At 40.5% G+C, this 21,909-nt stretch overlaps 1 protein-coding gene across 7 annotated transcripts in view; it reads left to right on the top strand.

Annotated features, from left to right (window-relative positions):
* The window catches only part of Cacnb2 (calcium voltage-gated channel auxiliary subunit beta 2), a 376,658-nt gene that overhangs the window by 260,969 nt on the left and 93,780 nt on the right, over positions 1–21,909 (top strand). For 5 of the 7 annotated variants that reach the window (XM_055593775.1, XM_055593773.1, XM_055593778.1 and 2 more), the window contains one exon: positions 1,135–1,254. In XM_055593775.1, the coding sequence (XP_055449750.1) occupies positions 1,135–1,254 (120 nt within the window). Of the gene's footprint in view, positions 1–251; positions 325–1,134; positions 1,255–21,909 lie in introns of those variants that run through there. The other 2 variants (XM_055593779.1, XM_055593776.1) reach the window with 1 other exon arrangement.

The raw sequence follows: 21,909 nt of genomic DNA, 5'->3' as shown, positions 1-21,909 counted from the left end.
TGTGTGTGTGTGTGTGTGTGTGTGTGTGTGTGTGTGTGTGTGTGTGTTCCCTCTTGAGATGAGAAAATAAGAAGATTCTCCTTAGACAGAAGTCTACCGGGGCAGGCAGTGAGTGCCCCCGCGGGAGCCGAGGGCTGGAAGAGGGGCTTCCTAGAGCATGGCTAGCAAAGGTGCTGGGATTCTCCAGGGCTCAGCGTGCTCTGAGGCTCAGTGCCCAGGGCTGCAGCTGCGGACAATAAAGGCTCTATCCGGCTCATGAAGGCCACCTGGATCAGGCTTCTGAAAAGAGCCAAGGGAGGAAGGCTGAAGAATTCGGACATCTGTGTAAGCGAGAGGGCTTTCTGTTCGGGGAGACACTGTTTTCCTTGCTTTTCTATTGTTACAGCAAGTGCCTGCGGAGAGGGTGGCTTGATTTAGTTAATAAGCTCATGATTTCATGAGAGGGAGCTAGGGAGATTCCTGTCATTTTTTTCTGAGCTCCCTTTCCTGCATTGTGATTTATTACCAGAGGAAATCTCTCAAGCAGGTGTTGTCTGTAGCCAGCTCTCACTAAAAATCTGCTTACAGGTATTTTTAAATATGCTTCTGAAAGAGGGGGAAAACAGGCTAAGTGTCTTACCATTTTGTTGCACAAGGTAGCAGGTGGGCATTAATGCAGGAAAGCATCCTTGTGGCGATAAGGGGACTAGTGTCAAGGCAGCAAGATTGTGGAGGGTTCAAGTTTGTAACTCATCAGAGTCCCTTGGTGCGTTTTGTTGGTCTCCCTGGGTGTAAATACCTGCTCCCTTCCTCAGGCTGTTCTTGGAGTTATCCTTAAAACACATCAGTGCCCTTCAGCTCTGCACTGCACCATGGAGTTGGTTTAATGATAAAAGAACGGGTAGAGGCTTCCAGAAACGATAGTTTCTGGTAAATAAACCTGGGGAAGGAATGGTGTCCAGATACACACAGCTACCTTAGAGAAGTCTCTGCAAAGTGTGATTTTCTAGGCGAGTTGCTGCAAAATGGATTATTTTCTCCTCTTTTCAGGAATTTACAGCATATTCTAGGAAGCAGACTACCAGATCAGCGAGGCTTTTCCAGTGCACCCAGCACACACTGGATCTGATTTAAAATGTACATTCTTGCCCTCAGGGTTCGGCAGACTCCTACACCAGCCGCCCATCCGATTCAGATGTGTCTTTGGAAGAGGACCGGGAAGCGGTACGCAGAGAAGCTGAGCGGCAGGCGCAGGCCCAGTTGGAAAAAGCAAAGGTAAAAACCACATCTTTTTTTTTTTTTTTTTTTTTTTTTAGGAATGGCACTGGTCCCCTGAGGGCCTGCCTGTGGGTGTACCCCCTGAATCTCATGCCTGATCCGCCAGAGTGCTGGCTTAACTCAGGCATGATTAGGGGAAATGTGATGTTAATAATAGTCTTTAATGTTGTTTTATAATCTAAGCAACTTGCTTCTGTAGTGGGAGGTTAATTTAAACAGAAATAAAAGGATCTCCAAATATACAAAGAGGAAAGACCGCATGGAATACCAAAATATTTTATTTCATCTTGTCAGTGAACCATCTCTGTTTACAAAACAGACTTGATGGCTATTGTTTATTTCTCTAGTCTAAAACAACTGTTCCCCTAAAGTTTATCTCATAGGTGTTTCATAATGCTCTCCTTGTATGTTTATTTATGATACTTTTGATAAATAAAGCAACAAAGAATTTCATTGATTAAACTAAGCCCTCCCCTGGAAAGTTTCTTTTTGTTCCATGATGAGGAAGCGTGTGCTTATGGAGGAGAAACTGCAAACTGGTTCTGAAGTCTGCAAGGAAATGACCTCAGGCTGGATTTAACACAGGCTATGAAAGAGAAGTCATTGCCATTATGATTAGAATTTTCTTATCCATGCAGTCATTTGGATACTAGCTAGTTTGAAAGCACAGACTGTTGTCCAAGTTGAAGGTGTCTTGGTTTGTAACTTCTGAGTGAACATATTTCCACATGGTCACTGGTTGCCTTTTGAAAAAACATCACTACTGTGAAGAAGAGTAAGCAGGACATTGATCTTGCTAGGAAAATCAGGGCATTGTCACGGTGTTTCTGCCTGCTGCCTTGTCTCTAGGAGGAGTGAGATCTATGTGTGTTGCTATGGGAATGGTGGCTCGGCGTGAACGCACGGACAGACCTTGGGTAATATTCATGGCCTCTGGCACAGCTGCTGTAGTGGTTACCAAGCTACTACTGGGAGACCTTGACTTCTAAAAGGCAGCGTTTCTGCATTAACAGCTGGCAGGGAAGTTTGTCTCCAGGTCTCACAGCCGTAATTGCTAGACAGATCTTAAGAGCGGCAGAGAGAGCTTTCTGGCACTGAAAACTAAAAGCAGAGAGTGACCCAGATGCCATCAGCTTACCTGTTCTACCCAAATTAGCCATTGGAAAACTCTATGAAGCTGCAGTTAACTAACTGTGAATAATGAATATTTAGTAAAGTTAGTCTTCCACAGGGTACACTGTCATAGATATGTTTGTAATTCAGAACCTAATTCTACAGTCTAGTTTTTGCCCCTGAACTTAAACAAGAGTCAAAGAAAAATTAGAAGTGTTTGTTTCATCAATAAAACTGTTCTATTTGCAGCTAATTTTTACTCAAAAAAAAAAACAATTGAACTGTTTTCCTGGGTCAGCACTATTTTCTACAACCCAACGTGTTATAGATCTGGCCATCAAATATTTAATTACCCGACTGGGGTATTTTTGTCTGTGGCTGTGCCCTGTTAAGTCAGGAACTCACTGACATAGCTACCAAAAAGCCTCTCTTTCACCCTAGTGTGCATCAAAGTGTGGCTTCTAAGTCAAATCAAATTCATGTTCCTTGTCACGCTGCCCAAAGAGACTCAAGATGAAAACGGTGTTAAATATGAAGAACAAGAAAAGCAAAATAATGGAAAAACTCTTCTCTATGTTTAATTGAAATAGTTTATTTATATCTGCTTGTCTGTCAAAGTAGGTCAATACCTTAAACCTTTGATGTGTTCCAATAACTGAATCTAGGGTGAATATTTGAATTTCTTCTGATTAAAGATGGAAGGACTAAGATGTGAGCTATTTTTTCAAACCATGGCTTGATGGGTTTCATCTTTTAAGTCCAGTCTCTATGATGATAGAATGCAAAAGCAGGATTAAAGCTATCTACCTCTTTATTAAGTTGTTTTGCCTATTCTTTTTTTGACAGTCTACCTCCATGCCCCTGTGGAACAGTTTCACAATGAGACATTAGCACTTTTAAATGAGTGTCATGGAGCTGGGGGTATGGCTCGGTTGGTAGAGTGCTTGCCTAACATAGAGAAGGTCCTGTGTTCAATCTCCAGCACCAAATAAACTGAAAAGTAGAGCCAGGAGGAGGAGAATGCTTTTCAAGGTCATTTTCAGCTACCTGGTGATTTTGAGGCCAGGCTGAGGTCCATGAGATCCTGTGTCAAAAACAATCAAGTAAAAATAAAACAAATGAATTAATAATTTGACTTAAAACAATCTAAACATTTTCCTATCATCTCTGAAAGAATCAAACATTTTTTTACCTTTATTTTATAATCATCCCTCAAATAGCAAGGTGTTACAAATTGGTATTTTTACTTGGCCAAGAGATCAACATATATTTAGTCTGTGTATGTATCTAGAACTGACATTGTTAAATCACACAATCAGGTTTTTTTTCTTTTTATTGAAAGAATAATAGTCTTTTTTTTTCCATCCACACTTGTTAAAATGATGTCATCTACCCTGTAGGTAGGGACTATGTTGGGAGATCTGGATGTGATAGGGACTGGAAAACATAAATACGATAGTCTAGGCATGATATTCTCAGAGTGCACTGAAATTCAGTTTTGACAGTTCTTTTCAACATGTATGTCTATTATATTAAATGGGTTGTGCTTCTTATGGTTGGTATGTATGACCAGAGCCACAAAGGACAAATGGGCAGGTCTTTTGCCTGCTGGAAGCTACTCTTGTTTGGGGAGAGATGTAATAAAGGTAGAGCAGAGTACCCAGTAGGGTAGAAAGGTCTGTGAGCAAGAAAAACAAACAAAAGAACATTGTACCAGATGGCTGAGATATAAAAATTTTCTTAGAGGAGGCACTAGCTTAAAACTAGACTTTCCAAGATGGGCAAAGAAGCTTCATGCCTGAAAATTGGTGCAAGTGGAGACTGAAGCAATGAATGTACCATATAGGTTCTGTGGGCACAAAGTTTATAAAGGTAAAACTACAGGCAACTAGAAGACATAATGCCTTCCAGCAAAAGGTTTATTATTTTTAGGATCCTGCCAACTGGGAATGTCTTTGTTATACCCTCACATTTTAATTACTAGTTTGTCTGTGTATAATGTTCAATAATGAAAACGATTTCCCTTCAGATTGGTGAAGGCATCGGTCTGTGGTTTAGTTTCCAGAACTGTCTGAGCACAGTGGTATTCTGCAGCTGAGCATGAGGTGTGTCCATTGAGTTCTCCTGTGCTCAAGGACCTGTGATTCCTTTGGTGTTTTGACAGCTTGACATGATATGCCTTCATGTGAATCTTTTTGTTTATAAAAAGTGCTTGGTCTTTTATACATGCATTGAGAAGGGCCAGTCATTTCGATTCTAGAAAGCATCTTGATTTTTCTTTGGTTATCACTTTCTGGTTCTCAGGTGTCAGATGTTGATGGAAAGAATTCTTCTGTAGTAATTTTCTCTTTATCTTTTTGTTTAGATTTTTTTTAAACTTATTTTCTAACCCATCAGCTGAAACTTTTACTTACTGTGGGAATTTTAATTTTTTTTGAAATGTATAATTTCTGAGAGCTAGAAAGCTGTCTAAATATGCTTCTTAAGTTTTAGACACATTTCCATTGGCATGGATTTGTTTATTATCCAAAGATACATTAGCTTAAATTGCCTTTTCTCCTCATGAGAAATAAGTGTACAGACAAATGCCTCTGGGCCTGTGTCATGCTGAGTAGGTGCAGTCATCTCTCCCAGGACTATCATTCTGCTACTCACCTCTGCTGTTAGTTGGGAGTAATAGTATGACAGCAACAATAACAACTTCTGATCACTATCATGATTATTATCATGATAAATAAGACAGACATGTATTCGTTTTTTTCCGGTTGCTGTGATAAAACATCTTAAAAGAGAAGTTTGCTTTGGCTGATAGTTCTAGAAGGCATTAGTATCTCACGACATGGAAGACATGGCAACATGGCACCACATGTAGGAAGCTGGCTGATTATACTGTAGTTTCACTCGGGAAACAGATACCATCCCACCAGGGACAGGCTATAAAGCCCCAAAGCCTGGCCCCAGCAGGCATTTCCTCTAGCAAGGCTCCACTTTCAAAAGGTTCCATGACAAGCAGCACAACCATCTGCGGACCAAGTATTAAAACACATAAACCTATGGGAGACATTTCATAGCCAAACTACTACACAAACTATGTTTAAAAGCCTTTGTATCCTTCCAGCTTAAATACTGTCATGATCTTGTAGAAGATACAGCATGGATTCTTACTCTGCTACCAGAATTCTCACTAACTATCTTAAAAAATATGAGCAAACCCTTTTGAGTTTGGTGTAATATGAAACAATCTCGGTTTTTTGCCACTGCCTACCTCAGACCATGCAACTTTTTGTTTTTGCCACTGCCTACCTCAGACCATGCAACTTTGTCCAGCCAGCAGATGAGCTGGTGACAAGGTGATCTGGTGATCCGGATCCTGGGCAGCTGTCACTTTCAGTGGTTTGGATTTATCTTGGTGGCCTCTTGTCTTCCAACAGGCTGAGGTGGCATCTTCACATGCTAGCCTCAGAGCTGCATCAAGAGGAATCTTGGAATTTGACTCAGTGGAAGCGTGTTTACCTAGCAGAGGAATGGAGTTGATAAGAGCAACTATAGATTCAAGAGGAATTTATTAGGTTGCTTTACATGGCATCATCTTGTTAGTCCAACAATGGCTGTCTTCACATGTGAATGGTTAAGAACAGGTAAATTCTTAATGTATAAGGCTAGACCCTGGATGGTTCAGCAGTCTCCATCTGGCACTCAAATCCTGGAGGATTCTGAAGAACCACTGGTCTTCAGTTCATATTGGAATGTTGAAGGTGCTGGATTCTATTCTCAGAAGAGGATGGTAGCAGCAGCAACAGAATAGATGAATTTGCCAAAGGCCACAAAGGCAATTCCAAGACCACCTTATTATTTCTAGGCCACCTATAGAAGGAAGGTGCTGCCTACATTCAGGGGGCCTTCCCATTCCAGTTCTCTCTAATGGAGAGAAAAGCCTGCTGGGTATGGTGACACACACCTTTAATCTCAGCACTTAGGGAGGAAGAGGTAGAATCATTGTGAATTGGAGGTCAGCCTGGTCTACAAAATGAGTCCAGGACAGCCAAAGCTCCATAGAAAAACTCTTTGTTGAAAAAACTGAAACCAAAAAGAAAAGAGAAAAAAGCCTGTATATGCATGCCCAGATGCTAACCTAATCTGGTTAGTTTTTTACAGGTGTCTCCAAATACCTGTCTCATACGTGATTCCAGATACTATCAAGCTGATGTTTGGTTCTAACCATCACCCCAAGCGTGTGCATGGCCCTGAGCTGCATCCCCCAACCTTAACAGAACAAGCTCCCGGGATGATCCACAGTCTCCTCTTGTGTCACACTTGCTAGTGCTGTGTTGGCTGAAGCAAGTCACAGGGATGATCTCAGATCAGTGTAGACAGGGAGCTGCCTAGCACAGGGATCTCTGCAGACAGCTGCCCATGCTCTCCTTCCCCCTCTCCATCTCTTTGGAAGAACTGTCTTTACCTTTTAGCATCAACAGTTCTGTCATCTCTTCCATTCTGTTCTTTTTTCCTTTTTCCTTTTACTACCAACTTTGTTATCCAAACTTTATCTTTAATTTCTTTAGTTTTTTGCCACTCAATTTTTTTCTTTTTTACAATTTATCCATTTTATATTACAATTGTAGCTCCCTCCCTCATCTCCTTCCAGTCCCACCCCTTTCTCTTCTGCCCTATTGTCTTCCCCTAGTCCACTGAAAGGGGGAGTTCTCCTCCTCTGCCATCTGCCCATAGCTTATCAAGTCTCATCAGGACTGCCTGAATCCTCTTCCTCTGTGGCCTGGGAAAGCTTCATCACCAGGGGAAAGTGATCAAAGGCAACTGAGTTCATGTGACTAAGGGAGCCACATCTGAGCAGGGAGTCAGGAGCCTACCATAGAGGTTCTCTGAAAGGCTCCACCCAACAGGAGATTGAAGCAGATGCTGAGACTCAGAGAAACTTTGGGAAGAGCAAAGGGAGTCCTATGGAAGAAGGGGGAGGGGAGGTAGAAGGACCCAGAGGGGACAGGAGCTCCACAAGGAAACCAACAAGCTAAAAAAAAAAAAAAAAAAATAGCTGAGCTCAGGAGGCCTGCAAAGACTGATGCATCAACCAAGGACCATGCATGGAGAGAACCTAGACCCTCTGTCACTTAACTTTTAGCCCCTTGAACATGATCTCTGTATTTCTTTGTTGATGGTCTCTTATGATTTTTCTGTCACCACGTTTACTAACCTTTGATTAAACTTGCCAAGACTTCTCAGCATGTCACCACATTTTTTTTTCCTTCTCTGGTATTCTTGCTAGGATTTTATTGATGTGATGAAGATAGTGACCAAAAGCAGATTGAGAAGAAGGAGGTTTATTTGGCCTTAGCAGTTGAGGTCCATCATTGAAGTAGCACAGGGGAGGAACTCATAGGAACTTGGAAGCTGGAACTGAAACAGAGGCCATGAAGGAGAGCTGATTAATAACTTTCTCTCCATGTCTTGCTTTGCCTGCTTTTTTATATAGCCCAGGACCACCTGCCCAGAGGTGGGCTCTCCCGCATCAATAATTGATCAAGAAAATCCCCCACAATCTGATGGAGGCAATTTCTCTATTGAGAGTCCCTCTTCCCAGATACGTGTAGCTTTGTGTCAAGCTTACAAAAACCAACCAGCATACACCTGGCAAATCTATTATGTTACAGATGCTGACTACAATAGAAAAATGCCTTAGTCAGCTAGCTGTGCCATTGTCTAGCCTGGTTATTTCTCTTCACATATTCTTTGCATATGTCAAGTGGTATGACGTCTCTGATATGCTGTATGTACATGTGTGGATTCACAGGCCTGCATGCCAAAGGATATACATACAGAGGCCACAGCAGGACATCCATAATCTTCCTCTCTCACTCTTCCTTAGTTTTGAGACATTGTCTCCCACTGAACCAGGATATCACTGTTTCAGCTACCCTGGCTGGCCAATGACACCTTAGAATCTGACTATCTTTCCTTCCCCAATGCTGGATTTATAAGCACCTGTGACCTTGCCCAGGTTTTACAAGGGTGCTATGGATTTGAACTTGGGTTCTCTTGCTTTCACAGGAAGCACTCTAAACCACTAAGCCATCTTATTCTACAGCAATATTTAGCTCAGGTGTTAGTGTTTTTGGCTTTTTTTTTTTTTTTTTTTTTTTTTTTTTTTTTTTTTTTTTTTTTTTGTCTTTAGTGCTCTGGTTTCTGCTGCAGAGCCATCAGGGGAATCCATGGAGCTTCAAGACCTTCTGCAGAAGCAAAGCGATGCACACCGTGTGTGGTCTGTGGGCTTTACCTGGCGTTCATCTACCTGCTCAGAGGTAGATTGGAATTTCTGTGCACATTTTTTTTACTATAGTTTGCCCACCTATGTGAATTTTCAGCAGTGGCTACCTTGTCCTTCTCAAGGCTTTAGCCATTGCTGAGTCTGAACCTTTGCTTCTACCTTCTCTACCTTCACATGGCTACCTCAGATCTACTCCTCCTTGGCATCTTTCAGTTATGCCATTCATCAGAGTGGAGCTACCCACCCTTTCCTTCAAACTCATTCATCTCCATGTTTTCTCATTACATCATTGTTTTCTCCTCTAAGGTTGAGCCTTAGTTCAGGGATCAAAGCGTTAACAACTGCTTTTCCTATAAAGGAACAGATAGAAAATATTTTAGGAGCCCTGTATCTCTGTCATAGCTCAACTCAGAGAGACATGAATTTGAATTCCGTTTCTGCCATGAACCAGTGGCTTTATCTGATGATATATTACACAGTATGATGGTTTGAATGATAATGCCCTCCATAGAGTTATAAATTTGAATATTTGATTTCCAATTGGACTGTTTAAGAAAGAGTAGGAGGTGTGACCTTCTTCATGGAGGTGTGGCCTTCTTTAAATAGGGGTGTTAATGTGGGTGGGCTTTGAGGTTTATAAAACCTACACCAGGTCCATTCTCTCCCTCCCTCTATCACATGCTTGTAGATCAGATACTTGTGTCTCAGCTACTGATTCAGAGCCATAACTATTTGCCTGCTCTCATGTTTCCTATTATGGTGATCTGGAGTCACCCTCTGAAACTGTGAGCAAGCCTCCCCCAATTAAGTGTTTCCTTTAAGTTGTCTTGATCATGGTGCCTCTTCACAGCAATAAAATAGTAACAAAGACACAGAAAGGTCATTTTTCCTACTTGGAAAATGCCAGTGACTCTTGCTTCTCAGAACTACAGTGCTAATTGAATGACCTTCCATGAAGCAAGCACATGGCTCCAGAACTGCGTTTCACCTTGGACCTCGTGAGATGGGCGTAGGAGCAAGTGTTTGTGAAGCCTCTCATCACTCAGCCTAGTGTCTAATGGGGAGCTTGTACTGAAGTCAGAGCTCTCCAGGAGTTAAGCACTGCTGTAGCACATTACTTTACACAGTCACTCTCCTGTTGGCATTACTAGTTTCTCATTTGGTGCTGAGCACTCTGAAGCAGATTTGTGTGCACACTAGAGTGAGAGATGGCTGGCATGAACATTCACAAGTGATCTCATGGTGGGTCACTGTGACAGCTCAGGTTGCATCCCTACCCATTCCTATGCTCTGGGCATACTTCCTCTCTCTTGAACTATGCCTGGGTTCTCCCTAAAGATGTGCCTTGTACTTTATCACACAGAGCTGATTGCTTCCCCAGAAACTACGTGCAGTGTAATATCCATGCTCTTTCTGAGGCTCTTTTCTGAATGTATCTGCATAATTTGGGAATAAATTCAAATTCTGCTTGCTATATCTTTAGGATTATATTTACTTGGCATTCTGCTACCAACTATGAGTTAAGTTTCATACCAGTAAAAGTTCCATGTTTTAAAAAGAACCTGGTGCGTTATCTAATTAGATAAAGTCTAATGCAATAAAGTCTCATACAATGCATGGATGACTATTATTTAACAAAAGTTCAAGAGAACTAAAGTTGTCCTATCTTAAAAATGGCTGGTGAGATGGCTTAGTGGGTAAAGTCCTTGCTGTACATGAGTGGCCACAGTTTTGATTCCAAGAACTCTAGTTAATACTAGACAGGCATGGCAGCCTTCCTGTAATTCCAGTACTATACAGATGGGGACAGGGATATTCCCTGAACAAACTGGTCAGGTAGTCTACCTGTATCAGTGAGCTTTGGGTTTAATTAAGAGACTCTGGCCCAGTGAATAAGGTAGAAAGTGAGAGAAGTCTCTTTTTAGCCTCGGGCCTTTACACATAGGCATACTCCCTACATTTGAAGACATACATGCAAATATACACACACACCACATATACATACAAGCAAAGCAAAAAATAAAACTGTACTCTTGGTTAAGAATCCTTATAAAGACTGTTAGCATACTCGAGACTTTTGGCCATTTCAAAACCATAAATGGATTGGGGAAAGAGGATTATAAACTTTGTGGCTTAAGCCTTTTTCTTTCAATCTCTTAAAGAGTTGTGGCCGAATGTCTTTGCTGTGTTGTAAACAGAGCTATAAATACACCATCATTCCCTTGCTTTTCCTTTTCCAGATGAACAGGGATCAACATGAAGACCCTTGTAGAGAGCTGAGGGTAGTCTCCTCTTTGTTCTCCTGAGTCCCACCACAGCTGAATAAAAAGTACCAGGACTGTGATAGAGTAGAGTTTATTAACCAGCACTGGATGGGTGTTATTGAGGTGAAAAGAGCCAGGGGAAGTGACGCTTAGATGTGGCTTCTTCCCTCAGGAAGTTATAATCCATTTGTAGTTCTGTTAGTCTGTGTCACTGGAGTGTGACAAGTGTCAGATGGACAGCCTTGTTACAGCCCAATGCTCTAACGATGTTGAAGAGGTAGACCTCACTCCTACGTTGTTGGAGACAGGCTAGGGGGCCATATGGGTTTAAAGATGGCCCCTACTGTCATGTGCTTTTCTGTGAGGACACAGGCTTTGCTTCTCAGCCATGTGCTTCTAAGGTGAGCAGGAGGGCTGCTAACTGAGGAGGCAACACAGGCTGCTATTCTTATTTAATGCTAAGCCTCATATAGCTTTCAGTTTGTCTTCAGTTGAAGTGTGATTTTTACTCCCCAAACCTCTGTGTGTGTGGTGTTTGTATGTGACACACAAGCACACCATCCTGCAGAGACCAGAAGTCAGCCTTGATGATCTTCCTTAGAACACTGTCCACCTCTGTTTTGGGAGGGGTTTGTTTTGTTGTTGTTGTGTTTGATTATGTGTTTGTTTGGGATTTTTTGAGACTGTCTCTCACTGGTACCTGGTGATAACTTGTAAAGGCAGATTGATTGCTTGTCCAGGAACTCCTAGAATCATCTTGTTCCTGCCTCCCCCGAGCTAGAATTATAGGTACAGCCAGCTTTTTCCATGGGGTGGGGGACCTGAACTCGGGTCTTAATACTTGTGCAGCAAGTACTTTACCAGCTGAACCACCAATAGGTAACGATTATGGTTTGTTCTAATACTGAGTCTCTGTGCTTAACCTCCCACTGAATAAATATCCTGTCTTGGTCTGTGTAACTACTCCATAGGCAGAAAGTGGGAATCTAGAGCAAATCCATGCTCCAAGTGAAGAGACTGTGATATTGAACAATGTTGCCCAAAGTCGCCGAGCTCCTAACTGGCAAGATTATTGTAAGAACACAGGCTTTTGTCCCTAAGTTGTTGTTGTTTTTCACCTAACCAGTGACCCCAGAACCTTCTTAGTAAAGACTCTGTTTAACTATAAAAGTGAAAATAAAACGGACAACCTTCAAAATAATTTTCAAGCTAAAATGAATACCCATGGTTTTTTTTTCTATTGAGTATATGTAATACAAATGGAGTTGACAAATGCAGAATACTTGCTGCCTTTTCCCCAAGTCTTCAACTTTGACTAAAACATATTTGAGACTGACTTGGAGCTCATCTTCACTCTGTAAAATTTGACTGTATTTGTGTATGTGTGTGTGCATGCGTGTGTGTGCATGCGGCACGTGCTCTTGTACGTACATAAGTGCTTCGGGGTGTGTGCAGAGGCCAGGAGACAACTTGTTCTCTCCTTCCTTCATGTGTGCCTTTAAAGTCAAAGGCATGTTGTCAGGCTTGGAAGCAGGTGCCTTCACCCGCTGAGGCATCTTTCCAGGCTCCGTCTTCACATTCTAAACAAACATCTTGTGCTAAAATTTCTCCTGTAGTGAGTTGTTAAAGAAATAGATCAGAGCATATGCACAGTTTATTCTTGGTTAGATGGAGACAGAGTCAAGTGCATGAAGCTACCGTGGTGGGACTTGTGCAGAGAAATGGAAACACAACCACCTACCTGGAGATTAGGTTCTATAAAAAATCGGGTGGGGAGAGATGTTTGGGTATGTAAGGGAAAGAAGACTAAATTATAATGAAATGATTTGAAAAGAGATTTCATTGTTATCGGTTTCTAAAGAAACAATATGAAAGAAACAGTCTAAAACTATAGCAGATGAAAATCTGTTTCACCACTGACTATTAAGAGAAGAGAAATGTTGTAAAGAAAGGTTAGGAAACTACTGTCATGATGATTTTAAAAGAAGTACTTATGGCTTTAAAAAAACTTAAGCCCTGTTTTTAAGAAAGACGACAAATCACACAATTAGCTATTAAAATTATTTATAGTCCCATGATTTCCTACCAAATGTTCTTTGTACTGATATTTATTTGCAAAATTAACACACATTATTTTTAATGTCAATTCTTGTCTATTTGGTGACTAATTTATGCTCATCATGTCCTCCCTAGACACAGTAGGAAGTGGATAGGAAAGAACTAGACAAAAGTCTAGATGGACTGGCCCTTAGTATTCAAGTCGTAATTCCAGAGTAATCCAAGTACTTCCTGGATTTTAAAACAATCGATTACTTGTCTTCCCAAGAGGAACTATAGTCATCCTTAAGTGAAATTTCACAAAATGCATTGTTTCCTGTATTTAAGTCAACCAAGATTACTTACACATAAGAGTGATTGTTGTTGGTTACTAATATTCATTATTGATTTATCTTTTAGTTGAACAGTGGTTATTCTTAAACCCAAATCACCACACAGAGACTAGGATTTATTTAAGTAAGCTAAAGTACAATGCTGGGCAATAGTTACTCCATCCTAAACCTCCAATCCCACATAGATTCATTCAGATTTCCCACATTATACTTGCTTTTAGTCATATCTTAGGTCCAGTTTATCTCTGTCCATGGTTCCAAGTCCTCTCCTGCCAATCTCTGCTCTCCAACTCCCCAACTCGCTTTTTTCTCCCCCCTCTGGACCACAATGTCCCACCTTATTTTCTCCATTGCTCAGCATTGACTGGTTGTTTAATTTGTTTAATTGAAAATGCAGAGAACAAATTGTGGCATCTTTACACAGACTTGAGACAGGTGATGCTTTAAATAAACATCACAATGCAATGTCCGGATTGAAACCAGATAGTGGGGTAGAGAGATCAGCATTTAAATGAACAAGGGTAAACTGTATACATTCCACAAGAACATTATACCAACAAGTGATGTTACAGGTTTTTTAAACAAAGAACTCGGTGTCACACACAAGTTCACTGCAACAATGGGAGATCTTAGAAATGACTAACAGAAGAAAGGATGTCACAGCAGCCAGGCAGCAGCCCACTTGTTTCCCCTGAGTGTCTTGAGTCCCTGTTTCATTTTGTGACAAGTCATATAATGGATGAACAGGATGGCGGGGAAACCCTTTGGGTAGATACAATTCTCTATGTTCTGATTCAGTGTTGTTCGTGGAGCACACTTGCAAGAGACACCTACTTGTGGTGCTGTGGGATAGTCTAATCACACAGCTGGACATCAGAGGGTCAACAATTGACATTTGAGAATCGCTTCTTTCCTGCCACTGTAGTTTCTGGGTATCAAGCTCAGGTTGTTAGTATGTACAATAATTGGTCACTACTGAATGCCAACTCAAAGCTCTACCATGTAGTAAATGGGATCTATAGAAGACTCTCTCTCTACACACACACACACATACACACACACACACACACACACACACACACACAGACACACACACACATCAATGTCTTAGTTGTGATCTAAGGGCAAATTTAATAGTAATATAATGATGCACAATGCCATTTATTCAACTCCTTAATTTCAACTGTGTTCCATCTGCAGTAACACCTAAACTATACTCCACACACACTTGGACTGAAGGCAGGAGGATCATTAGTTTAAGATCCTCTCTGGGTATAGAGCAAAGTCAAGCCCATCTTGGAATACAAAAGACCCTGCCCCCCACATCCACCCACCCATTTTTTTAATAAACAAAATAAGATCAGCAGCATGTCTCAGTAGAGACATGTGATTATCACCAAGCATGAAAACATGAGTTCCATCTCTGGGACTCACGTAGAAGGAAAGAGAAGAAGGAGAGAATCTACTCCCACAAGCTGTCTTCTCACCTCCACCAGAGAATTCAATGGCCTGTTCTGACCTCCATATTACCAGGCATGCACATGGTGCATATACATATAGGTAGGTGAAAAAAACACACATAAAATAAGAATAAATAAAGCTAGGTCTTGTAGCACATGCTTTAATTCCAGCTTTTGGGAGGCAGAACCAGGGAGATCTCTGTAAGTTCAAGGCCAACATGATCTAAACAGCAATGCATACCATATTAGCACAAAAATTAAGCTCTTGTTTAAGAAACAGTGTTATTAATGTTCTCTACATCCATATCAATGATACTGTGAATATGTGATACCTTTATGGGCTTTCTCCAGAGGCAGTTAGCTTCTGTTCCACAGCTTGGTCTATGTTTGCAGGGTTTTCACAGATCGCCTAAGAATACATAAACTACAAGAAGCTTGTGGTGGTAATCTAGCCATCTCTCAGTTAGAATAGCTGGTGACAAATGACTATGGGTAGTGGTCCTAAGTATGTGGAGTGTTTTCCTTTGCTTTCAGATACTTGAGGAGATTCCCACATGCATCCCAAGCTCTGGTTTCAGCTCTAGTGTTTAGTCTAGCGTGGAAGTGGAGGCTAGGCAAATGCACACCACTCTAAATACTTTCATGTTCTATAGCTGTTAGTTGTGTTCTAGTTTAAACAGTTGTCAAGGATTACAATTTCAGTGTTTTGGTTTTGAGATTTTTAATGGTCTGTAGGAAAGTAATTCAAATGGAAACATCCTCTCCTGTTTAAGAGGCTGAGCAGAGGGCAGGAACTAATCCCTCTGTGGTTTTGGCTGGCCATGAGCTTGAACTAGTTTACTAGTTTGTGGCTTCTGAGTTGTTTTATTTTGTGTTAACTCACATAAAATGTAATTGCCACAGTTTTCCTGTTTATTCTTGCCTAGATTATCTGTCTGACTTAGATAATTCCCTGAGTTAACTATACAAAGGAGACCCTGTCTGCCTGTGGTCGCAGAAGCATCGCCTGGGATCTCTGACGCCCTGTTATCCTTTCTCCTGGATTACGTGAACAGTCCCTCTGTCTTATTCAACAACACCAACAAGGGACATTTTGTGGCTAAAGATTAAATGTTCCATCAACACATTTCCTGCTCTTTGGCACCTATGTGTTATGTTACCAAGTGGTTTCTTGCTCTGTCAATCTCTCCCATCTTCAAAAAATTATGCTTCTCCCATCCTTATGATACCATAATTCTGTTTCTCTTCCAACCATACGCAAAATGCAGAAACTGAGACCTTTCTTGACACTTGTGATTAATTCTTTTCGATGTTAGCACATAATTGGAGGGGAAATGAATCACGGGATCTGCTAACTAATTGGGAATGTGTACACTAAAACTTCGGATGTAATCATATTTGCTGTCATTATTTTTATAACATAATGATGTTATGGATTTTTAAACTGACACTTATATGTTTTCTGCATACATCCTCCACCATGTGCTTGTGTGTGTGTGTGTGTGTGTGTGTGTGTGTGTGTGTATAAATGAGTGTGCCCATGCCATACCAATACAGAAGTCAGAAAGCAACTTTCAAGAGTTGGTTCTCTCCTTGTAGCATGAGGATCGCAAGGGATGAAACTCAGATTGGCAGGCTTCGAAGCAAGTGCCATTATCTGCTTAGGCATTGCTTAAAGTTAGGTTTTGTCTCTGCTACAAGTAACCTAAGGAGATGCTGAGGACAGACTGTTAGTTTAGACCCTCTTCTCTCCAGCCTGTTATTCCCAGGGATTCTAGGCTGCTCTCTTTATTTAAGACAGAGTTTCATGTGGCCCAGTCTGGCCTTTAACTAACTATGTAGCCAAATCTGCTTGAACAAATTGATTGCCTTGCCTCTACCCGCTGCTGACTATGCACCGCATGCCCAGTTTATGCAGTGCTGGATCTATGAACTAGTACACATCCAGAGGTCTAGTTCAGCTTGAAATGTGGAATCATTTCAAGCAGAGGTAACATGAGAATATCTTTTCAGAAAACCCTCTCTTCCACACAGTGGCCTCTACCTCCGCCCAGATGATGCTTGTGCACAGGAGAAGGCACTCTAAGACCATGTCAGAGCTGCTGGAGATGGGGAAAGCAGGTCAGGAATAAAAAGCATCCTCCTTCTGGGTTTCCAGACTCCTCACTGACAACTGCTGAGACTTTCTTTACTGACAAAAGGGTCTACTCCAGCCATTTCAGAGGGACTCTTATTTTGTAGAATGTTGAGACTAAACCAGTTGGATTTTGTCCCGGAAAAATTGAGATTATATACATAGATGTAGATATAGATAATGTTATATTTTTATATAATACATATTATATATTTTTCCTACAAATAAATAGCCTGCATTATCAATTCATGTTAGGTTTTATTGTTGTCATGTAGAATAATTAGTGAAGAGAATATCATAATGGACAAAAGTGTGAGACATAAAAAATGCCTACTATACTGTCATGAGAAAACTATTAGACCATTGAGTTTGCAGAAGAAAATACTACAGGCTAAACAAAATGCCACTGTAAGACTTCATGCTACTGGAAAGAGTTCTTTATGTGTAGTATATAAGCTGTCACTGCAAACTGGTATTCATTGGCAGCTTCTTCTACAGGTGTTAACGGAGAATAATACAGAATAAAGATTTATTGAAACAAGGACGTCAGGTTGGCTTCAATTATACTTTAATAACTTAAACAATATAAGATGATTTATAAAATTGTAACAGCCTTTGGATTATAGTCCTGATTATACATTCTGTGTTGTATATGTGTATTTCAGTAAAATTGTTGTGAAATAAAGTACATATGTCTTTACCTCCTCTGCTTTAGTAGTGTCCAGTTGACCAGTCAGCATCATGGACTGAAATAACTACTGAATATTTGGATCTTATGTTGGTAGACAGCCACTGTTAGACTAGCTGGGCTACGTTAGTGGGCTGTGATCTGGACTCATAAGCCAAATAAATTATTTCCTCTTAAAGTAGCTTTTGTTAGCGTATATTGTCACAGCAACAGAAACAAAACTGGACATCGTTACTTTACTAGGAAAATTGTATACATGATTAAAAAAAACATTCATTCTGTTCTGTGTTTTCTTACCTCACAATACTTAGTATCAGACTTAATTTTCGTGTCCGCTTCGAGAGAGTAAAGTTTAAATTTCAGTGTGGGCTAATTCATTTTTCTATGATTACTATGAAATTGGACATTTTTCTTCTTTTGTTTTTAACTTTTGTTTTCTTTTCCAGTGAAATTTCTGTGCATAACTTGGGGGTAACTGACATTCAAATTGTGTTTTCTAAGAATTGATGCAAGCACTTTTATGTATTCTTGTTCTCACTATTTTTGTTAATCATATTGCTGAACGACTTTGAATCATAGGTGCTCTTGTCTCATTTCTTTATTATGCTCATTCAGTCAAGTCACACTAATTTCTCTTCTGTCTGTCTGATTTAAGGATCTTTTGAAAGAAGTTTTTACTACCCGTGTTCATAAAGACTTCTGATTTTATTTCTAATAGTTTAAAATATGTCTTCCATATTTAATTCCTTAATCTCTAAAGTTCATTTTTGTGTTTGGTGTGACATAAGGATGCAATTCACATAAAATACCTATTTCTTTCATGGGTATTTTTATTTAATGGCTTCTCTCTCTCCAGCCTGAAACACCTACTTAGCCACAAGCCACTTTTCCATCACTGAGTAAGTCAGTCTCTGGTCTCCTTTTTTTGTGTCGATGCTACACTGCCTTAATCACTATAGTGGGAAAATTAACCCTGATGTATTTTCAGCATTTTACTCCACTCTATTTTTCAGAATAGAATCAATGGCTCTTATACATTTCTATTGTATTTAAATTTTAGATACTATGTTCTTTTAATTCAACCAAAGAAAGGGAGAGGAAGAAAGAGAAGGAGAGAAATTTGCTGAAATTTGGGCATTACAGAAAGTCTTTAGATCAACTTGGGGAACATACTTTTGTTCTGGCATTAAGTCATTTTATTTGTGAATAAGAAATGTTTTTCATTAATTTTGTTCATAAATATTTTACAAGTTTTCCTATAAAAACTAGAGTGAGAAAAACATATTTGCTAAATCCTGAGCCAACCTCAGGCTAAAACTGAGGTCATCTTGACCTTTTAGGGATGCATAGCACTCTATGGGAACCATGACTCCCTGCAGTTGTCCTGCTTCTGCCTCGAGGCTTTTTGCTCTGCTCCCTGCTCAAACAGTGATGCCATGCTAACACAGCTATGCCCTATGCTTGTGAAGACTTCATATCCTTCCATGCTGTCAACAGCCACTGCGCCTGCACCAACAGCTTGCCCAGCTTGTGCTGTTTGCCTTTAAAAACGCCTTGCTTCGCGGACCTGAACCATCTTTAGACTGCCACAGAGTACATGCCCCCAGCCTGTCCACGTCTGTGTTCTTCAACAAAAAGTTCAAATTCATGAAGACCTGTCCTGCTTCCTTCTCCTGGGTAAGAACAGCCTAACTACAACAAAAACTGTGATGGTGAGCTCAGAAGATATCTCGAGAGCAGAGTACTTCCCATCAGACATGAGTCTCCCATTTCAACCCACATGCTCTCTCCAAAACAGTCCGGCTTGTACTTTTTAGATTCCTGCCTGGTTTGTTTGTTTTTAATGTTACCTCTTTTTATTTGCCAATTCTTTTTTAGCTTGTTAAGCGCTCAGAACTTTTCTGTAAGTTTTAAGTTTTCTGTCAGTCATTAGATAGCTGTGGATAATGAAAACCCTTTCTCAGGTTGATCTGATCTAAGAGTGCTGGCTACAGCCTGTATTGCAGTGCCGGCTTCACACAGTAGTAGTTGACAAGCCTGGTTTAATGAGCCACTAGTGAGACTTTAAAATCATGTTAACTCTTACCATTTAGTATAATATTTGAGGTGAACTTTCTGTACACAAACTTTGTTGAGGTAAGGAAGACTTTTTGTTCTAAATTGCTGGATTTTTTAAAAAATTGTCAATGTTGAATCAGATTCAGTTCCCATTTTTGCATATTTTCGAAGATTTATTGTTATTGTGTGTGGGGGGAGTCCCAAACAGATGTTCCCCTATTCATGTGAGTGTGGAAGACATAAGTTGCCTTTGGGAACACCTTACTTCTTGAGACAAGGTATCTCAGTAAACCTGGAACTTACCATTCCTGTTAGACTGGCTGGCTAGTGAGTCCTTGGTAGCCACTTCTCCTCCTTCTCTCCCTTACAGGCTTAAAGATGAATTTATTTCATCTGAAGGTTAGAGGATATCCTCTTTTATAACTCTAGTCACATGTTACATAACAGGTCAGTCAGCAGGAGATTTTGTAGACCACAGTGAACCTCCGATTATAGCCAAACTGCAAAATTCCTTAACCACTGTATTGTCATAGTCCAGGCACTATCTGAGGGATAATGTACTCATACCAAGGTATAGTACAAACAACTATGTACAGTAAACATATCACAGTATTTGATACTGACAGAAAATGGCTGTTGTTAATTTACTAAACTAATTTTTGTTCTTTTATATTATCATTTATTTCAATTTATTCAATTTGTATCCCAGTTTTTGCCCTCTCCCTTGTCTCCTCCCAATCTCACCCTGCCTCCCTCCTCTCCTCCTATGACCCTGCCCTAGTCCACTGATAAAGGAGGTTCCTCTCCCCTTCTGTTTGACCCTAGCCTATCAGGTCTCATCAGGAGTGGCTGCACTGTCTTCCTCTGTGGCCTGGTAAGGCTGCTCCCCCCTCAGAGGGAGGTGATCAAAGAGTCAGCCACTGAGTTCATGTCAGAGACAGTCCCTGTTCCCCTTACTAGGGAACCCACTTGGACACTGAACTGCCATGGGCTACATCTGTTCAAGGGTTCTAGGTTATCTCCATGAATGGTCCTTAGTTCGAGTATCAGTCTCATAAAAGAGCCCTGTGCCCAGATTTTTTGGATCTGTTACTCTCTTTGTGGTGCTCCTGTCCCCTCCAGGTCTTTCTAGCTCAGACTTCTTTCATAAGATTCCCCGTACTCTGCCCAAAGTTTGGTTATGAGTCTCAGCCTCTCCTTGGATACCTCCATCAGTAGAGTCTTTTAGAGGCCATCTGTGATAGGCTCCTGTCCTGTTCCCTATCTTCTCCTGCTTCTGATGTCTATTGTATTTGTCCTTCTGAATGAGGATTGAACATCTTACCCAGAGTCGTCCTTCTTGCTTAGCTTCTTCAGGTGTATAGATTTTAGCTGTTTATCCTATATTATATTTCTAATATCCACTTAAAAGTGAGTATATACCAGGTATGTCTTTCACTTTACATCCATCAGAATGGCTAAGATCAAAAACTCAAGTGACAACACATGCTGGAGAGGATGTGGATAAAGGGGAACCCTCCTCCATTGCTGGTGGGAACGTAAACTTGTACAACCACTTTGGAAAGCAATCTAGCACTTTCTCAGACAATTAGGAATAGTGCTATCTCAAGATCCAGCCATTCCACTCCTAGGCATATATCCAAAATATGTTCAAGTATACAACAAAGGACATTTTCTCAATTATGTTGGTAGCAGCTCTGTTCAAATTAGCTAGAATCTGGAAACAGCCTAGATGTCCCTTAACTGAGGAACAGATACAGAAATTGTGATATTTACAAAATAGAATACTGCACAGCTATTAAAAACAAGGAAATCATGAAATTTGCAGGCAAATGGTGGGAACTAGAAAAGATCATCTTGAATGAGGTATCCCAGAAGCAGAAAGATGCACATATACTCGCTCATAACTGGATATTAGTCATATAATATAGAATAAACATACTAAAATCTATACTCCTGAAGGAGCAAAACAAGGAGACCCTAGGGAAGGTACTAAACTAATTTTTAATGTAATATGGACTCCTACCTATTAAAAAATGCTCTCTGTGAAGTGCAGTTCAGTTTTATGCTTGGTCATCCTCACTTACATCACATTTACTGTGTCCCTAGATTGTGTCAGGAGGAATCAGAGTGACTGATATGTGTTAGAAAGAAACTGACATGGTGTGTCACAAAGGGACACTAGAACGAAAAATGAAAGAGAGAGAGAGAGAGAAAGAAAGAAAGAAAGAAAGAAAGAAAGAAAGAAAGAAAGAAAGAAAGAAA

This window comes from Psammomys obesus, unplaced genomic scaffold, assembly GCF_907164565.1.
Source record: "Psammomys obesus unplaced genomic scaffold, mPsaObe1.curated_primary_1811, whole genome shotgun sequence".
NCBI lineage: Eukaryota > Metazoa > Chordata > Mammalia > Rodentia > Muridae > Psammomys > Psammomys obesus.
Note: the sequence above shows the minus strand (reverse complement) of the source record. Positions and strands in the feature narration are given on the sequence as shown.